This window comes from Melanotaenia boesemani, chromosome 14 (genome assembly GCF_017639745.1).
Source record: "Melanotaenia boesemani isolate fMelBoe1 chromosome 14, fMelBoe1.pri, whole genome shotgun sequence".
Lineage (NCBI taxonomy): Eukaryota > Metazoa > Chordata > Actinopteri > Atheriniformes > Melanotaeniidae > Melanotaenia > Melanotaenia boesemani.
Genome location: NC_055695.1, coordinates 1,495,355 through 1,517,695, shown reverse-complemented (window position 1 = coordinate 1,517,695; position 22,341 = coordinate 1,495,355). Strand labels below are relative to the sequence as shown.

Sequence of the window (22,341 nt, the reverse complement as noted above, 5' to 3'; positions counted from 1 at the left end):
ATCTCCCCGCCGGTGTGGTTTCTGCTTCCTGCCACGGGCTGTGCACCTGCCCGGACATCAGCCGTATTTAAGCAGCAATCCTCACAAGTTTACCTCCATCAAACTAGAACAGGTTCAAACACATCCACTCTGCTGAGGTCAGACTTTCTGAGTCTACATGAATCTGCTAGCAGAAGATGGAGGGAAATTCTATCATTTATCTTCTTTTTCTTACAGATAAAAATGAGCTGCCTCACGTTCGTCAAGCTGATGATGGTTTTCTTCAACCTTCTTGTCTTTGTGAGTACGTTTCTACACTGATAACAGGAGGAAGAGGAGGAGGAAGAAGGGGGAGGGGGGGTTCACTCACTATTTGAAATCGTTACATAAAAAGTCCTGTTTAAAAGGGGTGGTTTGGCCCGTTGCCGTAACAACGCCGCCTCCGGTGTGACCGGAGATGTTACATAAACCTGTGAGAGCGCTGAGGCAGCAGTGAAGCTGCTTCTGTTTCTTTTCTCCTCACTGCTGCAGTTTTCATCTCATTAACTTCAGAGCTTTTTAATTTGCCGTCTTTATGTCTCCGTCTTCCAGCGGATAATCTCCCTTGTTTGTGAAATGGAGGGAAACTTCAGCAACGCTAAGCTGAATTTGCCTGCAGAGTCAGGCCCACCTGGTCTCCCACCATCCCTGATGAGGCTCTGATCATCATCTTCCTCATGCAGCAGATCTGATGCATTCGTTATATGTTAGAGAAAAATTCAAAGGTCGTGTTTTCAGAGAAGCTTTTGATACAGAGAAGGAATGCAGGTAAAGCAGAACATAGAAATGGTTGAAATATACAACCGTGTGTGTGTAAAAACAGAATGCAAAGATCCATCCATCATTAAGTAAAAATCCAGCAACCAAGGTCCAGGACTGTAGAGCAGCTAGAATCCTGCATCAGACCAGAATGGGACAACATTCCTCTCCTAAAACTCCAGCAACTGGTCTCCTGACTTCCCAGACGTTTCCAGACATGTTAGAAGAAGAGATGCTACACCATGCTGAACACCACCCTGGAACTACTTTTTACACCATGCTGAACACCACCCTGGAACTACTTTTTACACCGTGCTGAACACCACCCTGGAACTACTTTTTACACCGTGCTGAACACCACCCTGGAACTACTTTTTACACCATGCTGAACATCACCCTGGAACTACTTTTTACACCATGCTGAACACCACCCTGGAACTACTTTTTACACCATGCTGAACACCACCCTGGAACTACTTTTTACATCATGCTGAACATCACCCTGGAACTACTTTTTACACCATGCTGAACACCACCCTGGAACTACTTTTTACACCGTGCCGAACACCACCCTGGAACTACTTTTTACACAGTGTCGAACGTCACCCTGGAACTACTTTTTACACCGTGCTGAACACCACCCTGGAACTATTTTTTACACCATGCTGAACACCACCCTACTTTTTACACCATGCTGAACATCACCCTGGAACTACTTTTTACACCATGCTGAACACCACCCTGGAACTACTTTTTACACCATGCTGAACACCACCCTGGAAGTACTTTTTACACCATGCTGAACACCACCCTGGAACTACTTTTTACACCATGATGAACACCACCCTGGAACTACTTTTTACACCGTGCTGAATATCACCCTGGAACTACTTTTTACACCGTGCTGAACATCACCCTGGAACTACTTTTTACACCATGCTGAACATCACCCTGGAACTACTTTTTACACCATGCTGAACATCACCCTGGAACTACTTTTTACACCATGCTGAACACCACCCTGGAACTACTTTTTACACCGTGTCGAACGTCACCCTGGAACTACTTTTTCACCGTGCTGGACATCACCCTGGAACTATTTTTTACACCATGCTGAACACCACCCTACTTTTTACACCATGCTGAACATCACCCTGGAACTACTTTTTACACCATGCTGAACACCACCCTGGAACTACATTTTACACCATGCTGAACACCACCCTGGAACTACTTTTTACACCATGCTGAACACCACCCTGGAACTACTTTTTACACCATGCTGAACACCACCCTGGAACTACTTTTTACACCATGCTGAACACCACCCTGGAACTACTTTTTACACCGTGCTGAACATCACCCTGGAACTACTTTTTACACCGTGCTGAACATCACCCTGGAACTACTTTTTACACCGTGCTGAACATCACCCTGGAACTACTTTTTACACGTGCTGGACATCACCCTGGAACTACTTTTTACACGTGCTGGACATCACCCTGGAACTACTTTTTACACCGTGCTGAACATCACCCTGGAACTACTTTTTACACCGTGCTGAACACCACCCTGGAACTACTTTTTACACCGTGCTGAACATCACCCTGGAACTACTTTTTACACCGTGCTGAACATCACCCTGGAACTACTTTTTACACCGTGCTGAACATCACCCTGGAACTACTTTTTACACCATGTTGCTGCATCACCCTGGAACTACTTTTTACACCGTGTTGCTGCATCACCCTGGAACTACTTTTTACACCGTGTTGCTGCATCACATTCACTGTCAGCTCATATTTTGCTTCGTATGGTGAAACCTCTCATTTTCATCACCTGACATGTTGTTTATGTTCTACTGGGAATAAAATATGTATAAGAAAAGTAAAATAAGAGAACAAGAAATAAAAAATACTTTATAAATAGATTTATAATTCACAAATATATGTCCAAGTAAAAACTTTTACATTACATTTTAATAGAAGAAATTCAAAATAAGGGATTTGAGATGTTCAAATAAGGCAAAGTGCTATACAGAAAAAAAAGAGAAAAAAAGGAGGTTAGTTCAAATATCACCTACAACTTTGACCAGTGCTGTCTCTGTACAAACTGTCTTTCATAAAATCCTTTCAGCTCTGTGGCTGTTAAGATCAGATGTGTCCAGGTTTTCTCCAACCACGATCATTTTACATGCAGCTGGAAACGCCAGTGTGGAGACGGTAGCTTCCAATCATAAAAAAAGTAGTCCAGATGCCTTTGATTCAAGCTCTTAGGATCACCGCGACCTGGATGACTGAGAATCTGCACAAAAATATTAACACATCAAGTATGTCAGCTTCCAAAACCTTCGGGATTTTCAGGATGTAACATGAAACATGTGACGAGCAGGTTTCTAAAAAACCTGACATCATGAAATGTTCAGGAATCTCCACCTCCTGGAAGATGTTGGGATCATGGCGGGACGGGTTTATCCTCAGACCTTCGCTGCAGGCATCTTCAGCTTTTAGTTGTTAGAGGATTCAGTCGACCTCTGAGGAAAATTTTATTCCTCATACATACATCAGCTCCTCTAATTTCAGCTTTCTGCTATTTCAGGTTCCAACATAAATAGGTAAAGTATTATTTTTCTGAAATATTTTGGTGTATTTTAAGACCCTCATCAGGATTTACAGGATTGTAACCACCTGAGTCGACTGTCGTTCATTCTCAGCTGTTTCCATGGAAATTCCTCTGACTGTTGAAAGTTTTAATACACTCAGTACTAAACTATCCCGAAGAGTCCTCCTCTCTCTTCCTGCTGTTATCCTGCCGTCATTCCAGCAGCAGAAGGATTTCTGAGCAGATTTCTGCCCATCGTAGCTGAACAGCATTAGGGAAGCGATAGAGGCAGAGACAGAAAGAGCCAGTCCTTTCAGTCAGAGGTAAAAAGAGGCCAAGTTGCTGCATGACCTCCAAATATAATAAGTTTCAGGCAGTTTTTCTCTCCTCTCTGAATAAAAGAAAGATATGGAGAAAGATATGCCCCCCCGCCCCCGAAGGTTGTCGACATGACCCCATCTGGATGTCTGAATAATAAAGGGTTGATGTTTTTCTCAGCATTAAGTGTAGATTTAAGTCTTTTAAATGAAGGAATCAGCAGCGTTTCTGTGGAAAGTCTTTCCTGAAATGTTTTTTTCTCCGGATCTTCCTGCAGCTGGGAGGTGTGACCCTGCTGACCGTGGGAATATGGGTGAGCGTGGACGGCAACGCCTTCCTCCTCTTCCTGGGACCCTTCTCTAATCAGGCCTTACAGTTCATCAATGTGGGCTTTTACTGCATCGCCATCGGAGTGGTGCTGGTTCTGCTGGGGCTCCTGGGCTGCTGTGGGGCCCGAAAGGAGAGCAAGTATCTGCTGCTGGCGGTACGTGTTGGAAACGATGCTAACAAGTATGAAAGTGTATGGATTCGCTTGAAGAATAAAAAAAGATAAAAAGAAAGTAGCAGTACACAAAATTCTGTCCTTAAAATTCGGTTTCTGGTTAGTCTTGATGGCACACTAACATCTACTATCAACAACTTTCCTGGAGCCTCATTTCCCTGCAGCATCCCGAAGCTGAGAAACTACACTTCACTACTTTTATTTCTGTCCTGTCGCACCACTTAGCAGCAGCCTTTCACTTTACAGCAGCGGTAACAGTGGAAGTTAGAACTTTTCCACATGAACAATGTGGAGGAACTCAAGGGACTGAACAGCTGTGGAGCCAGAAGAAAACCACTAACCAGTGTAGCTAACCGGAGAAAAAGGCTTCAGGTTGCTAGGCAACATGAAGACTGGACTCTGGAGCCATGGAAGAAGGTCATGTGGTCTGATGAGTCCAGGTCTACCCTGGTCCAGAGTGATGGAGCATCAGGGTGACAAGAGAGGAGGATGAAGGGATGCAGCATCAGGCCTAGTGCTACTGTACACGCCTGTGGGGGCAGTCTATGACCTGGGTTTTCTACAGTTGGTCAGGTTTAGGTTTAGGTTTAGGTTTAGGTTCAGGTTCAGGTTTAGGTTCAGGTTCAGGTCTAGGTTCAGGTTCAGGTTTAGGTGCAGGTTCAGGTTCAGGTTCAGGTTTAGGTTTAGGTTTAGGTTCAGGTTCAGGTTCAGGTTTAGGTTCAGGTCTAGGTTCAGGTTCAGGTTCAGGTTCAGGTTCAGGTTTAGGTTCTGGTTCAGGTTTAGGTTTAGGTTCAGGTCTAGGTTTAGGTTCAGGTTCAGGTTCAGGTTCAGGTTCAGGTTCAGGTCTAGGTTCAGGTCTAGGTTCAGGTCTAGGTTCAGGTTCAGGTTTAGGTTTAGGTTCTGGTTCAGGTTTAGGTTCAGGTTCCGGTCTAGGTTTAGGTTCAGGTCTAGGTTCAGGTTCAGGTTCAGGTTTAGGTTCAGGTTCAGGTTCAGGTTTAGGTTTAGGTTCAGGTCTAGGTTCAGGTTCAGGTTCAGGTTTAGGTTCAGGTCTAGGTTTAGGTTCAGGTTTTGGTTCAGGTTCAGGTTCAGGTCTAGGTTCAGGTTCAGGTTTAGGTTTAGGTTTAGGTTTAGGTTCAGGTTCAGGTTTAGGTTCAGGTTCAGGTTCAGGTTTAGGTTCAGGTCTAGGTTTAGGTTCAGGTTTTGGTTCAGGTTCAGGTTCAGGTTCAGGTTTAGGTTTAGGTTTAGGTTCAGGTTCAGGTTCAGGTCTAGGTTTAGGTTCAGGTTTAGCTTTAGGTTCAGGTCTAGGTTTAGGTTCAGGTTTTGGTTCAGGTTCAGGTTCAGGTCTAGGTTCAGGTTCAGGTTTAGGTTTAGGTTTAGGTTCAGGTTCAGGTTCAGGTTTAGGTTCAGGTTCAGGTTCAGGTTTAGGTTCAGGTCTAGGTTTAGGTTCAGGTTTTGGTTCAGGTTCAGGTTCAGGTTCAGGTTTAGGTTTAGGTTCAGGTTCAGGTTTAGGTTCAGGTCTAGGTTTAGGTTCAGGTTTAGGTTTAGGTTCAGGTCTAGGTTTAGGTTCTGGTTCAGGTTCAGGTTTAGGTTCAGCTGATACCTGAATATCCTGAATGAGCAGATTATTCCATCTTCCCTGGTGGCTCAGTACCAGGATTCATGGGGCTCAAACTGTGAAAGAGTGGTTCAGGGAACAGGAGACGTCATGTTCACACATGGATCGGCCACCACAGAGTCCAGGCCTGAACACTAGAAATAAAAGTTGTGACATTTGAGAAGCTTATGGAGACAATGTCATAGCGTTAATTTCTTTAACAAAAACTAAACAAAAAAATTTTCGTCAAAGCACATTTTTCACTGGACGAAAACTAGACTAGAAGAGACTAAAACCCCCGTTAATAAACAAGAACCGGGACTAAATCAGAATGTGTTTTCATGGGCTAATAAAGACGAGACGAAAATGTAGTTCACTAAATAAAAACCGGACTAACATCTATGGACATTTTGTTCACGAACAAAGACGAGATGCAAATTATATTATATGATATGATTTTGTCAAATCCTGTCTCCTCCTCCTCCTCGGCTCTTCCTCCACTCACACAGTGACACGCCCCCTTCAAACCTGCAGCGGGCAGGTGAACAAACACGTGTGACAGAAGTAGATGGATACACGGTGAAAGGTTAAAACTTAATGGCCCCATTTTCACAACAATGAAAAAATAGAAGAAGAAAAAACAAAACGTATGCTTGATCAAAGGAAGGGAAGGAAGGTGGTCTGGAAATGTAGCTGGAAAAACACAACAAACCTGCAGACACGTCGCAGTTCACCACAAAGACATCGTAGTAAGTTGGTTGTTTATAACATTAAACCACCGGCTGTAATGTTCCAACAAGAACGTTAAACCGACCACAAACCGCTAGCTAACTTACATTAGCTTCTTAGCATGTAGCGATAGCAGCCACTTGTTGATAGAATTGTGTGTGAAGTTGAATTTATGCTAACTTAGATACATTATACTGGTCGGGCAGATTGCAAGTTTATTTAAATCAGACAAAGTATGAGCTAATCTAGGAGCTAGGAGCACGAAATAGCCTAAATGTGGTATAAAAGTAAGTAAAATTGTGTTTTGAATGTCTGGGGCCACCAGAGTTTGTGATGTCTAAACGGGTTCCAGGCTAAAAAGGTTGGGAACCACGGCTCCAGGAGTTTCATCTCAATGTTTTTATTTAGTGACATAAAATGCTGTTCTGTTTGTCTTCAGGTTTCCATCACAAGGTCATTTGATCTGAATCGGCATATTAATATAAATACATGCATGCTTGCAATTATTTCTGCATAAAATAGGATTTTTATGTTTTAAATATAAGTTTTCGATTATCATGACTAAAACTAGACAAATAAAATTGTGTTTTCTTGGACTAAAATAAAGACTAAGATGCTCGACTTATAGTCGACTAAAACTTGTCTAATTAAAATACTAAATGTCATACAAACTAATAAGCGCGATTGACACTGGACTAAAACTGAGACTAAATTTAAAAAGGCTGATAAAATGAACACGACATTTCCACAGAGAATGCTGCTGAAATCCCGGATGAGACAAATCCAAGCAAATATTAGAGCTGTGGCCTCTTTTTTGATGTGCGGTGTATATTAAAATGTAAAACACAACAAAAGATCGTGTTTGGATTGATGAGGTGATGCCGGATTACAGGCGCTGGATGTCCATCAGCTGCCCGGCTAACCACAATGCCCAGAACAGCACAGTGCCCATTACTGCACTCATTAATGATGGAGCTAACTACCTCTAAGCCCACTGCAGTGAGTCTAATGAGGAGTGCAGGCGGTGAATTTCCCCCACCGAGCCTCCATCATGCCCATATCTGCCACCGGCTGACTGATGATGGTGCAGCAGATCCTGATCCCACAGTGCAGGAGATCTGAGAAAGGAAGATAAACCCATCCATGAGCAGAAACATGAGTCACTGTCAGCTGCAAACATCACAACCTTTCCCTTCTTCCTCTCTTGCTGCAGTTCTTCTCCGTCATCCTCATCATTTTCATTGCTGAAGTGGCAGCAGGAGTCGTGGTGTTGGCCTACTCTTCATTTGTAAGTTTTCATTCCCTGCACTCCTCCTCCTCCTCCTCTTTACTCCCATTTCCTTTGTCTGTTAATTCCTCTCGCTGCTCTCCATCTTTCTCTCTTACCCTCTCACCTCCTCGTCCCACTCTGGATTTTATCTCCATGTAAATTTTCCATCACAGTGGCGAGCTTTCATTGAATTACTGGCTTTATGTCGCCTCACTACATTCGGCTACTTAATGACTCCGGGATAGCCCGGGGCCGAGCGCTGCCTCTGACTTTGAGCAATTTATTACTCTGGAATACTGAAGGTAAAGCATTTTATATGCAAAACAGCCTATTTACATATGTGTCCCCATCTCCTCACACACTTATACACACATGCTCCATTTCCATTTAGTGGCACGTATAATAATTACAAGGCCCTCAAATGAGCTACATAGATGGAGGTTAGTGAGGACTGGTCAGAGGAGGAATCTGAGCCCCCGGGAGGAGGTGGTAATCTGATGCTCTCCCATCTACCCAGATGGAGCTGCTGTGCTCGGGAATTTTATTTGTTTGCACATCTGGTGTTGGTGAACGGTTTGTAAGATGCACACTATAAAAAGTGTCTGCAAAACAACTTTCTTTAACACACTGAGACCTGTGCAAAAATCTTCAGCCATCTTTTGTTTTTGCTTTCAAGAGACAAGATTTCCTGTAATAGTGAAGAGAAAAAATGAAAGAATAAATCGTTAGAGGAAGTTCAGATGTACGGTTTTGCTTGTGCTGGATCTCAGTGCTGCTTTCACACCAATCAGAGCATCCTGTTAGACCGACTGGACACTGGGCTGGAATCTGTGGCCCAGTTTGGAACTAGTCTGGATCCTGTTTGGAAGACTTGTTTGTATCTATGGTAACTATATATCTACTCAGACAACGGTGACATGTGGGCCCCCTATAGTTCAGCATCTACATGCTCCCACTAGCTTAGATCATATATTACCGTCTCACCAAAGGACTCTGGTCCCAGAAAAAGCTTCACTTAAAGACTTTAAAAAAGATAAATGTGAAATGATTGCATTTGGAACCACAGATGAGCATCCAAAGATTTCTGTTCAGCCTCAGTCAACAATGTTCAAACCAGAGGATCAGTCCAGAAATATTGGTGTCATTTTGGACTCTGTGCTAAAATTTTAACATCCCTATTAAAGCCGGAACCAGACCAGGCTCAGCTTGGTTTAGAAAACGTCTTCATCTTCTCTTTTCATTGACTACTGTGGGGTTAGGGTTAGCCCTTTTTAGAGAGACCTGTATACATCATGTTGTCCGTTAATATTTTATTTATCCTGTTCTTTTTAGTTTGTTGTAATTCTCCTTTTTAGTGTTTCTTTTGCATGCTGCAGCAATGCTTTAATGTTTCATGTAAAGCACTTTGCGTTGTCTTCTACATGAAATAAACCTGTTGTGCCTTCAGGCCTTTTCTTTGAGACACTGACGTCTTAATTGTGTTCCTGAGTACATGTCTTGCTGCTCAAAGCAAGATTGTAGGAGGAATCAGCACGAGGATGCGTCATTACTGTCTCGTGAAAACAACATTATTGGACTCTTCTCCATCTCTAATTGCAGCACAAGCAGTTTTGCAGCAGTTTTAAAGGTCAGCGAATTCACAAGATCAAACACTTTTAGCTGAAACTGACCTTTACGAGTCAATAAAGCACTTATATCACAAAAGGATGTACAGAGGAGAGATATGCATGACTGGGGGTCATAATAGACTCACTTTATTCTATGAGCTGTGGGGATACTTTCTTCTGATTGGCTGCAGTGTTTTTATTCATTACTAACAACGTAACCTATGAAATAGCTACAGTATAACTTAGACCTAAATTAGCCCTGATGTGGCGCAGTTGAACTCTCAAAGTCTAAAAGAACCAGAACCGGAAAGGAAAACCTCCATCGGGACCAGAACCAGGAAGGAAAACCTCCATCCGGACCAGAACCAGGAAGGAAAACCTCCATTGGGACCAGAACCAGGAAGGAAAACCTCCATCCGGACCAGAACCAGGAAGGAAAACCTCCATCCGGACCAGAACCAGGAAGGAAAACCTCCATCCGGACCAGAACCAGGAAGGAAAACCTCCATCGGGACCAGAACCAGCAAGGACGGCTATCTTCCTGGACTGGTTGGGGTGAAGAGGACAGGAAAGAGGGGTCACCAAGCAACATAACTAAGCAGGGATTCCTGCTGAGAAAGAAGAAAAGAAACACAGATTTGTACAGCTGTCAGGCGTTACCTGAAGAAGAAATTTCTGTCCTAATAACTTTAAATGGTTCTGAAATGATCTTGTAGATGGAAAACAGGAAGAATACGCAGAAGACCAGAAATCTTTGTGGGAAGAACTGATGCTGCTCCTCTGGGTTCCATTTAGGGACATATTCTGTGTTCTATGTTAGAAACATAGACACTGTTGTTAACCTTGTCCTTCACTGGACGGTCCATCAGAGAGCTGAACCTCGGACTGAGAAGAGCAGGGTGGTTTTATCACACTGCTCGTTATCGGACATTATCGGAGGAAGAGAGGAAAAGAGAGAAAGAGACAGAGCAAGAGACGGGACAAGTGTCAAGATGTGGCTGTCTTTTGCTGCTGAAGAGGTCTCACAGTGCGGGTAGAAGGCAGTATAGATGCTGGATTAGCCATCGATAGGGGGCGCATCACTGAGAAAATCTGAAAAAGTTCTCTAATTAGTTTTAAATGTTCTGAAAGTTCATGGTATTCCAAACAACGTTTTTAAGCCACATCTATGCTCCATCTATATGCATAGATCAGTACGTCCATTTCAAACGACACTGCGCTCAAGCTTCCCTGCATCCTCGATGTTAGCACGGCTGTTAGCCAACACAGCCACCAGGGGGCAGTGCAGAGTTCAGAGTTCATCTCTGAGTTCTGACCTCAGTTTCAGACGATAAACATCTGGATGGTGGAAGCGATCATGGTTATGTTCCTTCTCAGAAAGAGATAAACGGTAGACAGCGGGGGTCTGTGGGGCCTTTATATACGTTACATCTTTCTCTGGTCACATGTCAGCGATGCTGCTCAACAAGCCCTCCTGATTTTTGGTGGTTCTACTCTGTTTTCTGTTTAGGGGGTTCTCTGGAAACAGACTACATTACGCATGTAGAGGACACAGGAGACAGATGGAAGGCTCCGTTTCTGTCTTTATGTAGCGTATTAATGGGTCTTTACAGCCATGATGTTTTATAGCATCTTTAGTTTATCTTTAAATTATTAATGTAGTTAAGGATCATAAAATGAAGACTGACTTCTACAACTGTATTTTAGAATTTGAGCTCTTTCTGCACAGCTCAAATTTATGTATTGATCCTTTCAAATGTATAAAAAAAGCAATGTAGTGAGTTTTTTTTTTTCAGTGTAGAGATTTACATGCAACTTCTGTGTTTTCATGCCAGCGTTTGTATAAAGAAGCTGAGTGTGTTGGTTTAAGTGTGTGTCCTGGGAGGCTGAGTCGAGAGCGCTGCTGCCGCTGAGGTGCTTCCCTTAAAATAAATCTTCCTTTTCTCTCAGGTGTCATTTACATGAGAAAAAAACCTAAACCAGCAGTGTGTGTGTTGTCTGGTGGGAGGCGAGTCCACAGTGTGCCAGTGTGGTGGTGGGGGCGGGGGGTGCTAGCTATTGTCTAAAACAACATGAAATATAAGACATAAAGTACACTGTTATCATTTAAAGTGGTTTTGAGAACTAGTTTGTACCTGCAGCTTCCCTCATCTGTTCCCATTTCTTTAGTTTTTTTCTATAAATGCAAAGATCAGACAGTCTGACGGACAGAAAACAGGATTTCTGCAGCAAAAAGATGATTTTCAAAGAATAAATCCAGCAAAGACCTGAACCAGGACCTGAGAGATGCATCTGGACCTTCAGCTGATCCATCTACTGTTGGCCCAAGCCTCATCAGAAACAATCTCCATGGAAACGTGGCTGTCAAGAAGTCGTTCTTAAGTAAGGGAAAGAGGGAGAAAAGGCTGAGGTAGGTCACATGACCCCAAAACTGGACTGAAGATCAGTGGAAACGGATCTGATGGAGGGATGGATCCTCCCCAGAACCAGGACCTCAACATTACTGAAGCATTGTGGGATCATCTGGACAGAAAACAGGGCAAAAGACAAAAACATCCAAAGAAGGGCTTTGGAAAGTCCTTCAAGGATCCTGGAGAACTATTCCAGAAGACCATGTTGAAGATTGGTGGGAACTAGTTTAGATATTAGCTATTAACATGTGTTAATTAAGGTTAATAAAGTTAAAAAAAACTCTGAGCCCCGCCTCCCCCTGAGGCAGGCTGCCTCTGATTGGTCAAATCCTGGGAGTAGTTGTTGAAGCGTTTTCATTACAGAAAGCAGCAGCAGAACCGAAGTAATTTAAACACTCAGTAAACATGCAGTCGTATGTTCGAGCCCGATTCAGACCCTAAAAACGAGAGTGAACAACTCAACAACAGGCAACGACTCAGCAACCTGCAGTGACTCAGCAATCCACAATGACTCAGCAACCTGCAGTGACTCAGCAATCCACAATGACTCAGCAACCTGCAGCGACTCAGCAATCCACAATGACTCAGCAATCTGCAGCACCTCAGTGACTCAGCAATCCACAATGACTCAGCAATCCTCAGCACCTCAGTGACTCAGCAACCCACAGCAACTCAGCAACCTGCAGCGACTCAGCAATCCACAATGACTCAGCAATCTGCAGCACCTCAGTGACTCAGCAATCCACAATGACTCAGCAATCCTCAGCACCTCAGTGACTCAGCAACCCACAGCAACTCAGCAACCTGCAGTGACTCAGCAATCCACAATGACTCAGCAACCTGCAGTGACTCAGCAAATCTGATTTGATATTGAATTAGAGTCAATCAAAATCTAATCGAAACAGGCTGTTGTGAATGGAATTAAATCGATTCAGGAAATTGTTGATAACCAGCCCGATTCAACACTATAACACTGTAGAAAACTCAAAAGTTGAATTAGCATAATAGGACCCTTTTAATTACGGGGCACCACTGTGGGGAAACTATAAACTATATGTCGATCTTTGAAAGGTATCACTCCTCAAAGAGGAGCTTTGGAAAGTCTTTCAAGGATCCTGGATATATTCCTGAAGACTTTTTGTTTGTTTGGTTCTGACTCAGATACTGGATTTATTTCATGTTGGAACATGTTACATTAAATCACTGCAGTTGCTCCCTGATCTCCTGGAAATTCCTAAAGAAATTAGGCTGACCAGGACTTCTGCACAGTCCTGTGCTGCTCGACATACACAAGACTTCCTAACAGAGGTCACAGATCTAATTTTAGCATCATTACAAACACAAACAGAGCTGTCACCTCCATCACATACATGAATAAAAGCAGTCTTTTTTCTGCTTCTGATAAGGAGCTGTAAACACAACCGCAGTGAAATCATCAATATGGGCAATTTACACCTAATATGCATATATATAGGTACCTGAGTCAAAAGAGAAAGAGGCGTAGACAATGAGAGGAGACGATAAATAAAGGGTTGAACTGCTCTGCTCATCTGCAGCGTAAATCAGCCTTTTGGCCGCCGTGTCTGCAGCTCATCTGAACAAAGAACCAATAACTTTCAGGTTGTTGGAACAACAGCGCTTTAAAAAGCAGTTCCAGTCTGGTGTTGATGATGGAGAGTCTGCCCACAGACTCGCAGAGATCCTCCATGGGGTTCAGGTCTGGACTCTGTGGTGACCCATCCATGTCTCCTGCTCCCTGAACCACTCTTTCACAATCTGAGCCCCATGAACCCTGGCACTGAGCCATCAGGGAAGATGGAATAACCTGCTCATTCAGGACATTTAGGTATCAGCTGACCTCATTCTCTGGACACATAATGTTGCTGAACCTAGACTTGACCCTAGACCTGAACCTAGACCTGAACCTAGACTTGACCCTATACCTGACCAGCTGCAGCAACCCCAGGTCATAGACTGCCCCCACAGGCTTGTACAGCAGCACTAGACATGATGGCTGCATCCCTTCATCCTCCACCACATGACCTTCTTCCATGGCTCCAGAGTCCAGTCTTTATGCTCCTAATTTCGGCCACTCATATTCACAATCTTGTTCTTTCAGTCACCACCCACAGCTCGTGGCCATAGGTGAGGGTAGGAAGGTAGATCAACCGGTAAATCCAGAACTTTGCCTTTGGGCTCAGCTAGATGATGAAACCTTTCCTTCTTGTTTTCTGGGCGGTGAAAAGCAACGGTTTGGTTCATTACCAACTGGTGAGGAGTTTGGACCAGAGGGTCCGATGACCAGCCATCCTCATTTACGCCTGGAAAATGGTCAGAATCTTCATAAATAAGGAGGAGAAAGTGGTTTTTGGTGGATTTGGTTCACCCTTGTGTCAAGGCACCTACATGGCCAAAATCAACTTCTCTCACCAAGATAAAGCCAAATCCAGATTTTTAATGTAGCATGAAAAAATCTGAATATAAGAATAAAAGAATAAAAAATAAGACGTTTGCTTCGAAGCTCAATCTACTTTGTGACTCTTGGAACAAAGACAAACCCTGCAGGATGTTTTAAAAGAAAAACCAATTAGCAGTCTGTACAGCAACAAGGATCAATAAGACGTAAAGATAAAGATTTTTATCATGAGAACACCGTGTTCCCGCCGCCCCACGCTGATGGATGGATTCCTGCATCACTGCGCCGAGTCTTTCTGCAGCCTTTGTCCTGCATGTCTGCCGAGTGTGTGTGTTTAACAGGATGTGGAGGCGCAAGGCCGAATGACAGTGATGAATTAGCTGTCTGGTAATAACCCTCAATGATCTTCGCTGCTCTCTCAGCTTCTTGGGGGGCACTTTTAATTGTGGCACAAATCCCAGCATCCCCCTGGGCATCTCCTACATGTGCACACAGACGTGCATGATAAAAACAAGAGCAGAACATGGGTAGGTACAGTACCGCGCCCTCCTCCTCATCAGTCGAGTCTTTGTGTGAGTGTACGCGACAGGGTTATTAATCAAGAGAGAAAACAGACTGGAGAAGAAAAAGAAGGAAAGGAGGATAACCGGAGTTTGAGAAGGAATTCTTCACAAGACGTAGCCAGAACATGAATATCGTACCAAACGTCCTGGCCAAGCCATCGGGAGCATCAATATATATGTAAATGTCCCGCAGTCTGCAACCATAAAAAAGAGGAGAAGAATGGAGAATAATGGCTCAGCTATTTCTGATTTATTTCCATTTTTTCCAGGCATGGCTGTTTATTTCCCCGGTGCTTTGTGTGAGAGAAGATTTATTTAATTTCTGATGAATAGGTGACTCCCAGAGAATCGCCCTTCCTTCCCATTAAATCAGCCTGTGTTTTACTTTCAGGAGCTCCCACAGTCCACTGTGTCCATACATATATAAATTTATTTATTTATTTATGTGTGTGTGTGTGTGTGTGTGTGTGTGTGTGTGTGTGTGTGTGTGTGTGTGTGTGTGTGTGTGTGTGTCTTTGCCAGTCAAAGCTTTCATAACCGTCCACTGGAAGATATTTCCATACAAAAGCTTCACATCTACATAATAAACCTGGAGATGGTTGAGAAGAAATCTAATTTAAACAAATCTGAAAATGAAGGAATTTTAAAATACTGAACTTTATTAGAAATGCAATATTTTATAAACAAAGTTTAAAAAGTACGGAAGCCCAGAGCAACCATTTTTAGGTCTTTTTAAAATCGGAATCTTAAGAGAACAATAGTTCATTTTCTCGATATCTCAAAAAAACTACGTTTATTTTCTGTTTTTATTTATATTTTAAATGTCTTCCCAATATTTACAGAAACAACATTTATTACTTTATTAAGGACATTTTAGAAATAGTTGAGTGAAATGTTGGGGCACGAGGAGGGATCCGTTTGGAAAAGTGGGACGTTTTAAAGTTTGGAAATACGGGATTTTTCTGTGTGTGAATATTTTTGAAGCTCTGGATTCATCCGCCTGGTTTCTGCTGTCGGTCGTCAAAGCGAAAAGTTTACAAGTTTCTTTTCTTCTTTTGTTTGTTTTATACAGAAGTGTGGAGCTGTCATCCAAATAAAATAAAAACGGGGACCGTATCACGTTATAACGCGGTTATTCAGGTGTTTTATTTGGGTCACAGCTCCACCGGGGTTTTAGGGGAGGGTGCTTTCTGGAAATGACGCGGTCTGATAAATAAAATCAACCTTATGTTCATAAAGACAGCAAAGGTTCACAAACCAGAACCTGCGTGTTTATTTCTAATGTATTTCTAATAAAACGTCTTGTCTCCATAAACTAGCGCAGAGGGAAATGACAGCCTACCCTACAAACTCCTGGCAACATGTGGCTTGTTGGGAGGACAGGAGACGAGTGAGTCCTTTACCTTCAGTCCAGGCTTTTAGGGAATCCAGTCTTTTCTGTCCAATTCCTGAAGACCTCCTGGAGGAAGCACCAACCCTGGCTCAGCACGTGCACTTAGATGGCTGAAAGAGTAAGAAATAAAGATGCCCGTCAGATTAGAAGTTTAATTTTTATGGACCAAGGACAACAGGCCCAGATGCCTTCTAAGACCCGTTTATGTTCTACGCCAGATACGTTCCTACTACAACACACCTGATTCAAATTAATTAACTTCCTCATCAAGTTCCTTGCAGCCTGTTAATGAGCCATTCATTTAATACAGGAGTGTGAAAGTAGGGTTACTTCTAAAACAGGGCTGGGGGTCCTGAGGACCTGGATTGAGACGCACTGCCTACGCTATGGATACGGAGCATTTCGTCTGACCTTTACGTGCATAGTTCAGTCCGTTTCCGGGGCTCTGGTGGCCCAAACGTAGCAGTACCACCAGAAACTTTGGGGGCAGTGTTGAGCTGATGTGTGACCTGCAGAAGAAACGAAGAAGAAGAAGCTGTGATGTATTTAATGTCCAAACAGACCACAACCGTCCACCATGCTGCTTCTTTTTCTCTCTGAGAACGACCATCATCTGCTCCACTGTCACGTTTGTTATTGTCTGAAACTGATGTCAGAGCTCTGCACTGCCCTCTGGTGGACGTAGTGGCTAACAGGCATGCTAACGTGAGGGATGAACGAAAGTATGAACGCAGCGCCATTTGAAAAAAAAACGTTTTTGTGTACGGAAAAGCAGCATGAACAGGCCTTCAGGGTCGCCTTTGGGGAGGGTGTGTGAATCATAACAAGGACAATAAAAAAGAGTTAAAAGTAGAAACTGATGCTCTGGCATCAAAAGAAACTTTACAAAAGTTCTGATAAAACAGCAGCTTCTCACAGTGACGCTGATTTTCTGATTTCCTCCTTCGATGCATCCTTCTCTCCCTGAAGTTCAGGACTGCAGGATTATGTGAAGTTCTCTAAAACATGAGGGCATTTCAAAATTGGTCAAAAAAAGGCTGAAACTTTTTCTCAAGGTTTGCATCTTCAGAGGTCTGTATGGAGGTTAAGCCTTTCTTGTCCAGTGGGACGTGCTTTATGGTGGATTTGATCACGGTTAAGTAAAGAATATTAATAAAACTTTTTTGGTGGTTTTGTTTGTGTTTTCCAGGCTGGGGGGATCCTCAGAGTGTGGGCCACCCCTGCATTTCAGACCCAATACGGCAGCGATCCTGTTGTCACTGAGATCTTGAACACCACCATGACAGAGGTACTTTAGGCATCATACTACGCTTGTCACAGCTTTAACTTCATGTGGATGTAAAAATGATGGTACTAAATCAAGAAAATCTAAATAAGCCAAACAGGTTTTCTCAGAAAAACAGCCGTTAAATACAACCATCAAATCACAAAGACCAAAAGCTCCATCATTACTGTTCCAGTCTGGATCTTTACTACAAGATAAAACTGTTAAATACTCACAGTGTGGTCACAGTTTAACAGATATTTAATCTAAGAAATCACCCCTTCATGTAACAGGTAACAATGGTGAGGTTCCAACTGTATTAAAAACTGACTTGTTTTAACAGTAACTGACCAAAAGATATGAAATCTGTTATCTATGGCAACATCTCTCTTTACCCAACCATAAAACCTGTTTCTGACTGAGTGTTTTTCACCGATGGATCAGAAAACTCAGGTAAAGTAAAAGCCGGCTGAAATGGAGGTTTACGGTTGCGCTTTGAGCGTATTTGGAGATTATCTCAGATAAAGGAAGTGATGAAAACTCGTCTCTTATACTCTTCTTGCCAGCTGAAGTGCTGTGGTTTCTCCAACTACACGGATTTTGAGGGCTCAAAGTTTGAGGAGCAGAATGGAGGCAGCCTGCCACCCAGCTGTTGTTGGACCAACATCGCCCCCTGCAGCCTCATCGAGGCAGCGCTCCTACCTGTGCAGGTGAGACTGAAGACGTTCTGTAGACCCTTTTCAAACCAAGCTTGCTTCACATTTGTTGCGGATGCCTGTGATTAGTAAAAGGATTGACCCCCTCTGAGACGCTTCCTAACCAGTACAGGAGGTACTTTATGCATCTTTATATTAACAAAGGATCCATGTTCCTCAATTTAGAAACTTTGTTCACTCATGTTTTAATGAGCATGATATGTTTGACAGCTGTGATCTTTTTTTCTTTATATCTATCTTTACCATAGACTGTGTATGACAGCAGGTTTCACTATGGAGCACTTCGACTGAAGGCTCTGGTTTCTTGGGAGGGTTGTCTCTCGTGTCATACGTGACAGCAGCATGTTGCAGCAGGAGACCGTGGTGAAGCACTAACCTGTGCGAGCTGGTACGCCGCTGTTTTACAGGGCTGCCAACTCTCACATATCAGCAGTGAGACTCTCACGCTAAACCTCCGATTTCTCACACTGAAATACACATCAAGAGGGATGCCGGCTAATTGAGGGTTCGGGAGGATTCCGAGTGTTCTGTCAGTTTAGCACACATTGTCAGATCAGCATTCGCATAGCGCAAACTGACGACTGCACCTAACCCTAAACTTAACCTGCATGCGCATTAACGTAATGTATGCTACTCTGTTTGCTAAACTGACAGAACAGTGGGCCGCATTTTCTTTTGGGCCGATGCCCCGGGGTATGTGGAAAAGGCGCAGCGTTGTGTCGCAGCAGCATGGCGTCGCCGTAGCGTGGCGTCGCCGTAGCGTGGCGTCGTCGTAGCGTGGCGTCGCCGTAGCGTGGCGTCGCAGCAGCGTGGCGTCGCCGTAGCGTGGCGTCGCCGTAGCGTGGCGTCGTCGTAGCGTGGCGTCGCCGTAGCGTGGCGTCGCCGCAGCGTGGCGTCGCCGTAGCGTGGCGTCGCAGCAGCGTGGCGTCGCCGTAGCGTGGCGTCGCCGTAGCGTGGCGTCGCAGCAGCGTGGCGTCGCAGCAACATCACAGCAACGTCGCAGCAGCGCGGTTCACCCACTGCTCATAGATCAGCGATGAGGGAGATATTTCAGCTTCATAAACAGCAACAATGCAGTTTTTTATCTATTTTTTTAAAAATACAATGGTACTAACTACCGGGTTTCCCTATCTGAGCCCCATGTTTAATATTTTTTTTATATTTTTTGAAGAGCAATTTTGTTTACAGAACAGACTTTATTTTCTATCATACTTATTGTTTTTGGTTGTGTTTGGTTTTCATTCATTGTCTTTACCCCATACCATTGATTCTCTTTGGTAAAATGCTTTGTATGTGAAAACAAGGATCATGCTTCTGACAGTCCACTATGTAGATCTGGTAAAGTCCACTATGTAGATCTGGTAAAGTCCACTATGTAGATCTGGTAAGCCTGATGCCTTGCCAAACAGAACGCCTTTACAAAGCATCATGTTCACCGCTTGGATCATCATCCACCTCAGTCATTTCTTGGACATCTTCTACCTGTAGAGTCTTAAGTTCTCTCTTTTCTGCCTTTTCTTTTTTCTTACATGTGCTTACCATATTTTCTGGGCTATAAATTGCTCTGGAATATAAGTCGCATCAGTCAAAAGAATACACCATGAAGAGGAAAACGCCATATTTAAGTTGCACTGGACTATAAGTCGCATTTATTTAGAAATGTATTTCTCAAAATTCAAAACCAATAACTGACATTTAATGTGGAAAGGCAAGTTATTCAACTACACAACAGCACACAGAACAACAGGCTGAATGTGCCCGGTATGTTAACGTAACACATGAACAGTAATTCAGCTATACAATAGCAGAACATAACTGGAAGACTGAATAGGCTATGTTAGCATAACAAGCAAGTTACTTGTAAGCAAGTTCTCCAGACTCCGATCTCATTCCACATCACTGAAGTCACCGACCTCTTCATCCTCAACGTCACTTCTGAACAACATGAGTAAACGCATATTTAAACCCACATATGCAAGTAAATGTACGTGGCTAAGTAGCTATGCTAGCATTTATTAAAACTAGACATGTGACGTTCATGAACAAATCAATTCTTTTGAACGGCTCTTTAAATGAACGATGTGAACCAAGTCACAGCTGTGAGCCGTTCATTTGTGAGCCATTCCCTTTATATACAAGATTCCCACCTCCTTCATCACATTTGTGACATCATAGAAGTCTGATGTCCAACACGCTCCATTCATGTGAAGCATCTGTGGGTAGAAAGTTGTTCGGAAACAAATCCTGAGTTCTATCCAAAACATCTGCACTGACTGTTCAGGTTTATCCTTTTTTAAATCTATATTTTTCCTATAATTGTTTTAATCTTGTATAGTAGATTTTATATAGGTACATATTTGATTGTCATTCTTATATTTTGTAAAATTTTGTAAGATATTTTAAGAACGAGTCTTTTGAATGGTTCTTTGAAAGGAACGGTTCCTCAAGATCCGGCTCCCTTCAACGAGCCATAAATCCCATCTCTAATTTGAACCCCACCCTCAAACTGGTGGTAATCAAGGTTAGGTACCAGAGGTATCCAGCTGTTGCTAGCGTAAGTTTTCATGTTATTTATTAACCTATTTTAAATTTCATTTGGGTTATAATTGGTCTGTAAAAGTGGCTCGAGACGACTTTGTTTTGAATTGGCTGTATGGAAATAAGACTTTAAACTTTGCTAATGCTACCAGGTGCTAATCGAGGTTAGCTGATGCATTTGTCCAGTTAACAAGCTAACCTTACTGAGAAACAGTCTCAGTTTGCCTGGAGTTGATTTACTTTTAGGGAATTATTTTCTTCTTCAGGGCTGTTTTGAACACATCCTGAACACCGTTCAAAAGCAGGCCAACATTGTGGGCGGCCTCGCAGCAGGAGGCGGAGTTTTACAGGTAAGAAAACAGCTAACCAGGTAGCTTTCATTAATTCATTTGCTTCAGGGAAATGGAACTTTGACTCAAAGACATTTTTAGGTTTGCAGTAGCGATGTGGAAGTTTATCACTTCGTTGGAAGAATAAATGTTCATTTCAGGAAATGAGCTGAGACGGTGACTGTAGAATTTAAACCTCATTAAATGGTCCATCAGGCTCAAATAAATTACAATGATAGTTTTTATATTTCTCCAGATTGCTGCCATGATTGTGTCCATGTACCTGTATTGTCACCTGGACAGCAGAGTCAGCTGAGGCTTCCTCTCCAGAAGGACCACAGATCCCCGATGATGTCCTGCTGTTATTAACTCAGAGCCTCACCGTCACATTCACTTTTCTATTTAGCCTAAAACCATCTTCATTTTATTTTCATCTTGTAAAAATTACACCTATGAAGTGTAAATTTATCCATCAATAAAATATATTGAGCTCATTTGATGCTTTGCTAAACGTTGTGCACAAATGTGTTAAAGCTCAGTGTTTGCAGCCATTTGGGTGCCAAAAGTACATGTGGTTAAAATTCAGTGCAAGTTTCTGACCAGGAAAGGTTGTTTCTGACTTGTTTTGATGGTAGTGTGACATTCATTGCGCACATGCCTGGAGCCATCGTAGCCCTGCAGCGTCCCGAGGCTGAGAAACTCACGTCCTTGTGTTCCAGCCTGGACGTTACAGTCAGCTAACCCTCAATTTACTCCAGGTGTGTGTGTGCCGTGATTTGTTCCGACACCGGGAGCATGTCAGGTGTGCAGCACCTGTGAGTGTAGACCACCTAGCCTGATCCACGAGAACACAAGATCACAGAATTAAAAAAAAACTTGTTTCCTCAGCATGTTATTCTGTTAGGTGACAGAGTCAAAGCTGTCGGTTAGATCAGAGAGGAGACAGGTAGATACAGGTGAGCTTTAGCTCAGTTGGGATTTGGTATAATTAAAATCAACTTGAAACAACAGGTCGAAATAAATTTTTATAATGAAATAAATTTTACATTTTAAATAAAAAAGAATGGAAACATGAATCCCCTCTAATAATGCAAATTATACTCATGACCACATAGATTTCAACCTTTTGTCTTCAAATACAAAAATAATAATGTATTTAGTTGAAAAATAAAAGATCTTAATGTCAATCCCTAAACAGGATATTTAGTTAATTATTTTTCTTTAGATTTTATCTGTACTAAATGACATATTACAAATAAACGTAATAAACGGGGGAAAATATTTGACATATTGAGCGTATTTAAAACATTTAC

General features: G+C 42.8%; 1 protein-coding gene and 1 long non-coding RNA gene across 2 annotated transcripts; one reads left to right on the top strand and one right to left on the bottom strand.

Annotated features, from left to right (window-relative positions):
* Nucleotides 1–222: 222 nt before the first annotated feature.
* On the top strand, nt 223–21,522 carry LOC121652943 (tetraspanin-1). The gene is made up of 7 exons (XM_042006099.1): nt 223–279; nt 3,974–4,180; nt 7,735–7,809; nt 17,371–17,469; nt 18,012–18,155; nt 20,966–21,049; nt 21,285–21,522. Exons 1-7 carry the CDS (start codon nt 223–225, stop codon nt 21,342–21,344), a joined length of 726 nt encoding a protein of 241 aa, XP_041862033.1. The 3' UTR covers nt 21,345–21,522.
* LOC121652952 lies at nt 2,422–10,727 on the bottom strand. Its single transcript, XR_006012713.1, has 3 exons — nt 10,715–10,727; nt 2,537–2,600; nt 2,422–2,463 (listed from the first exon to the last, which is right to left on the bottom strand). It is a non-coding gene; the product is annotated as an uncharacterized LOC121652952 (long non-coding RNA).
* Nucleotides 21,523–22,341: the final 819 nt, after the last annotated feature.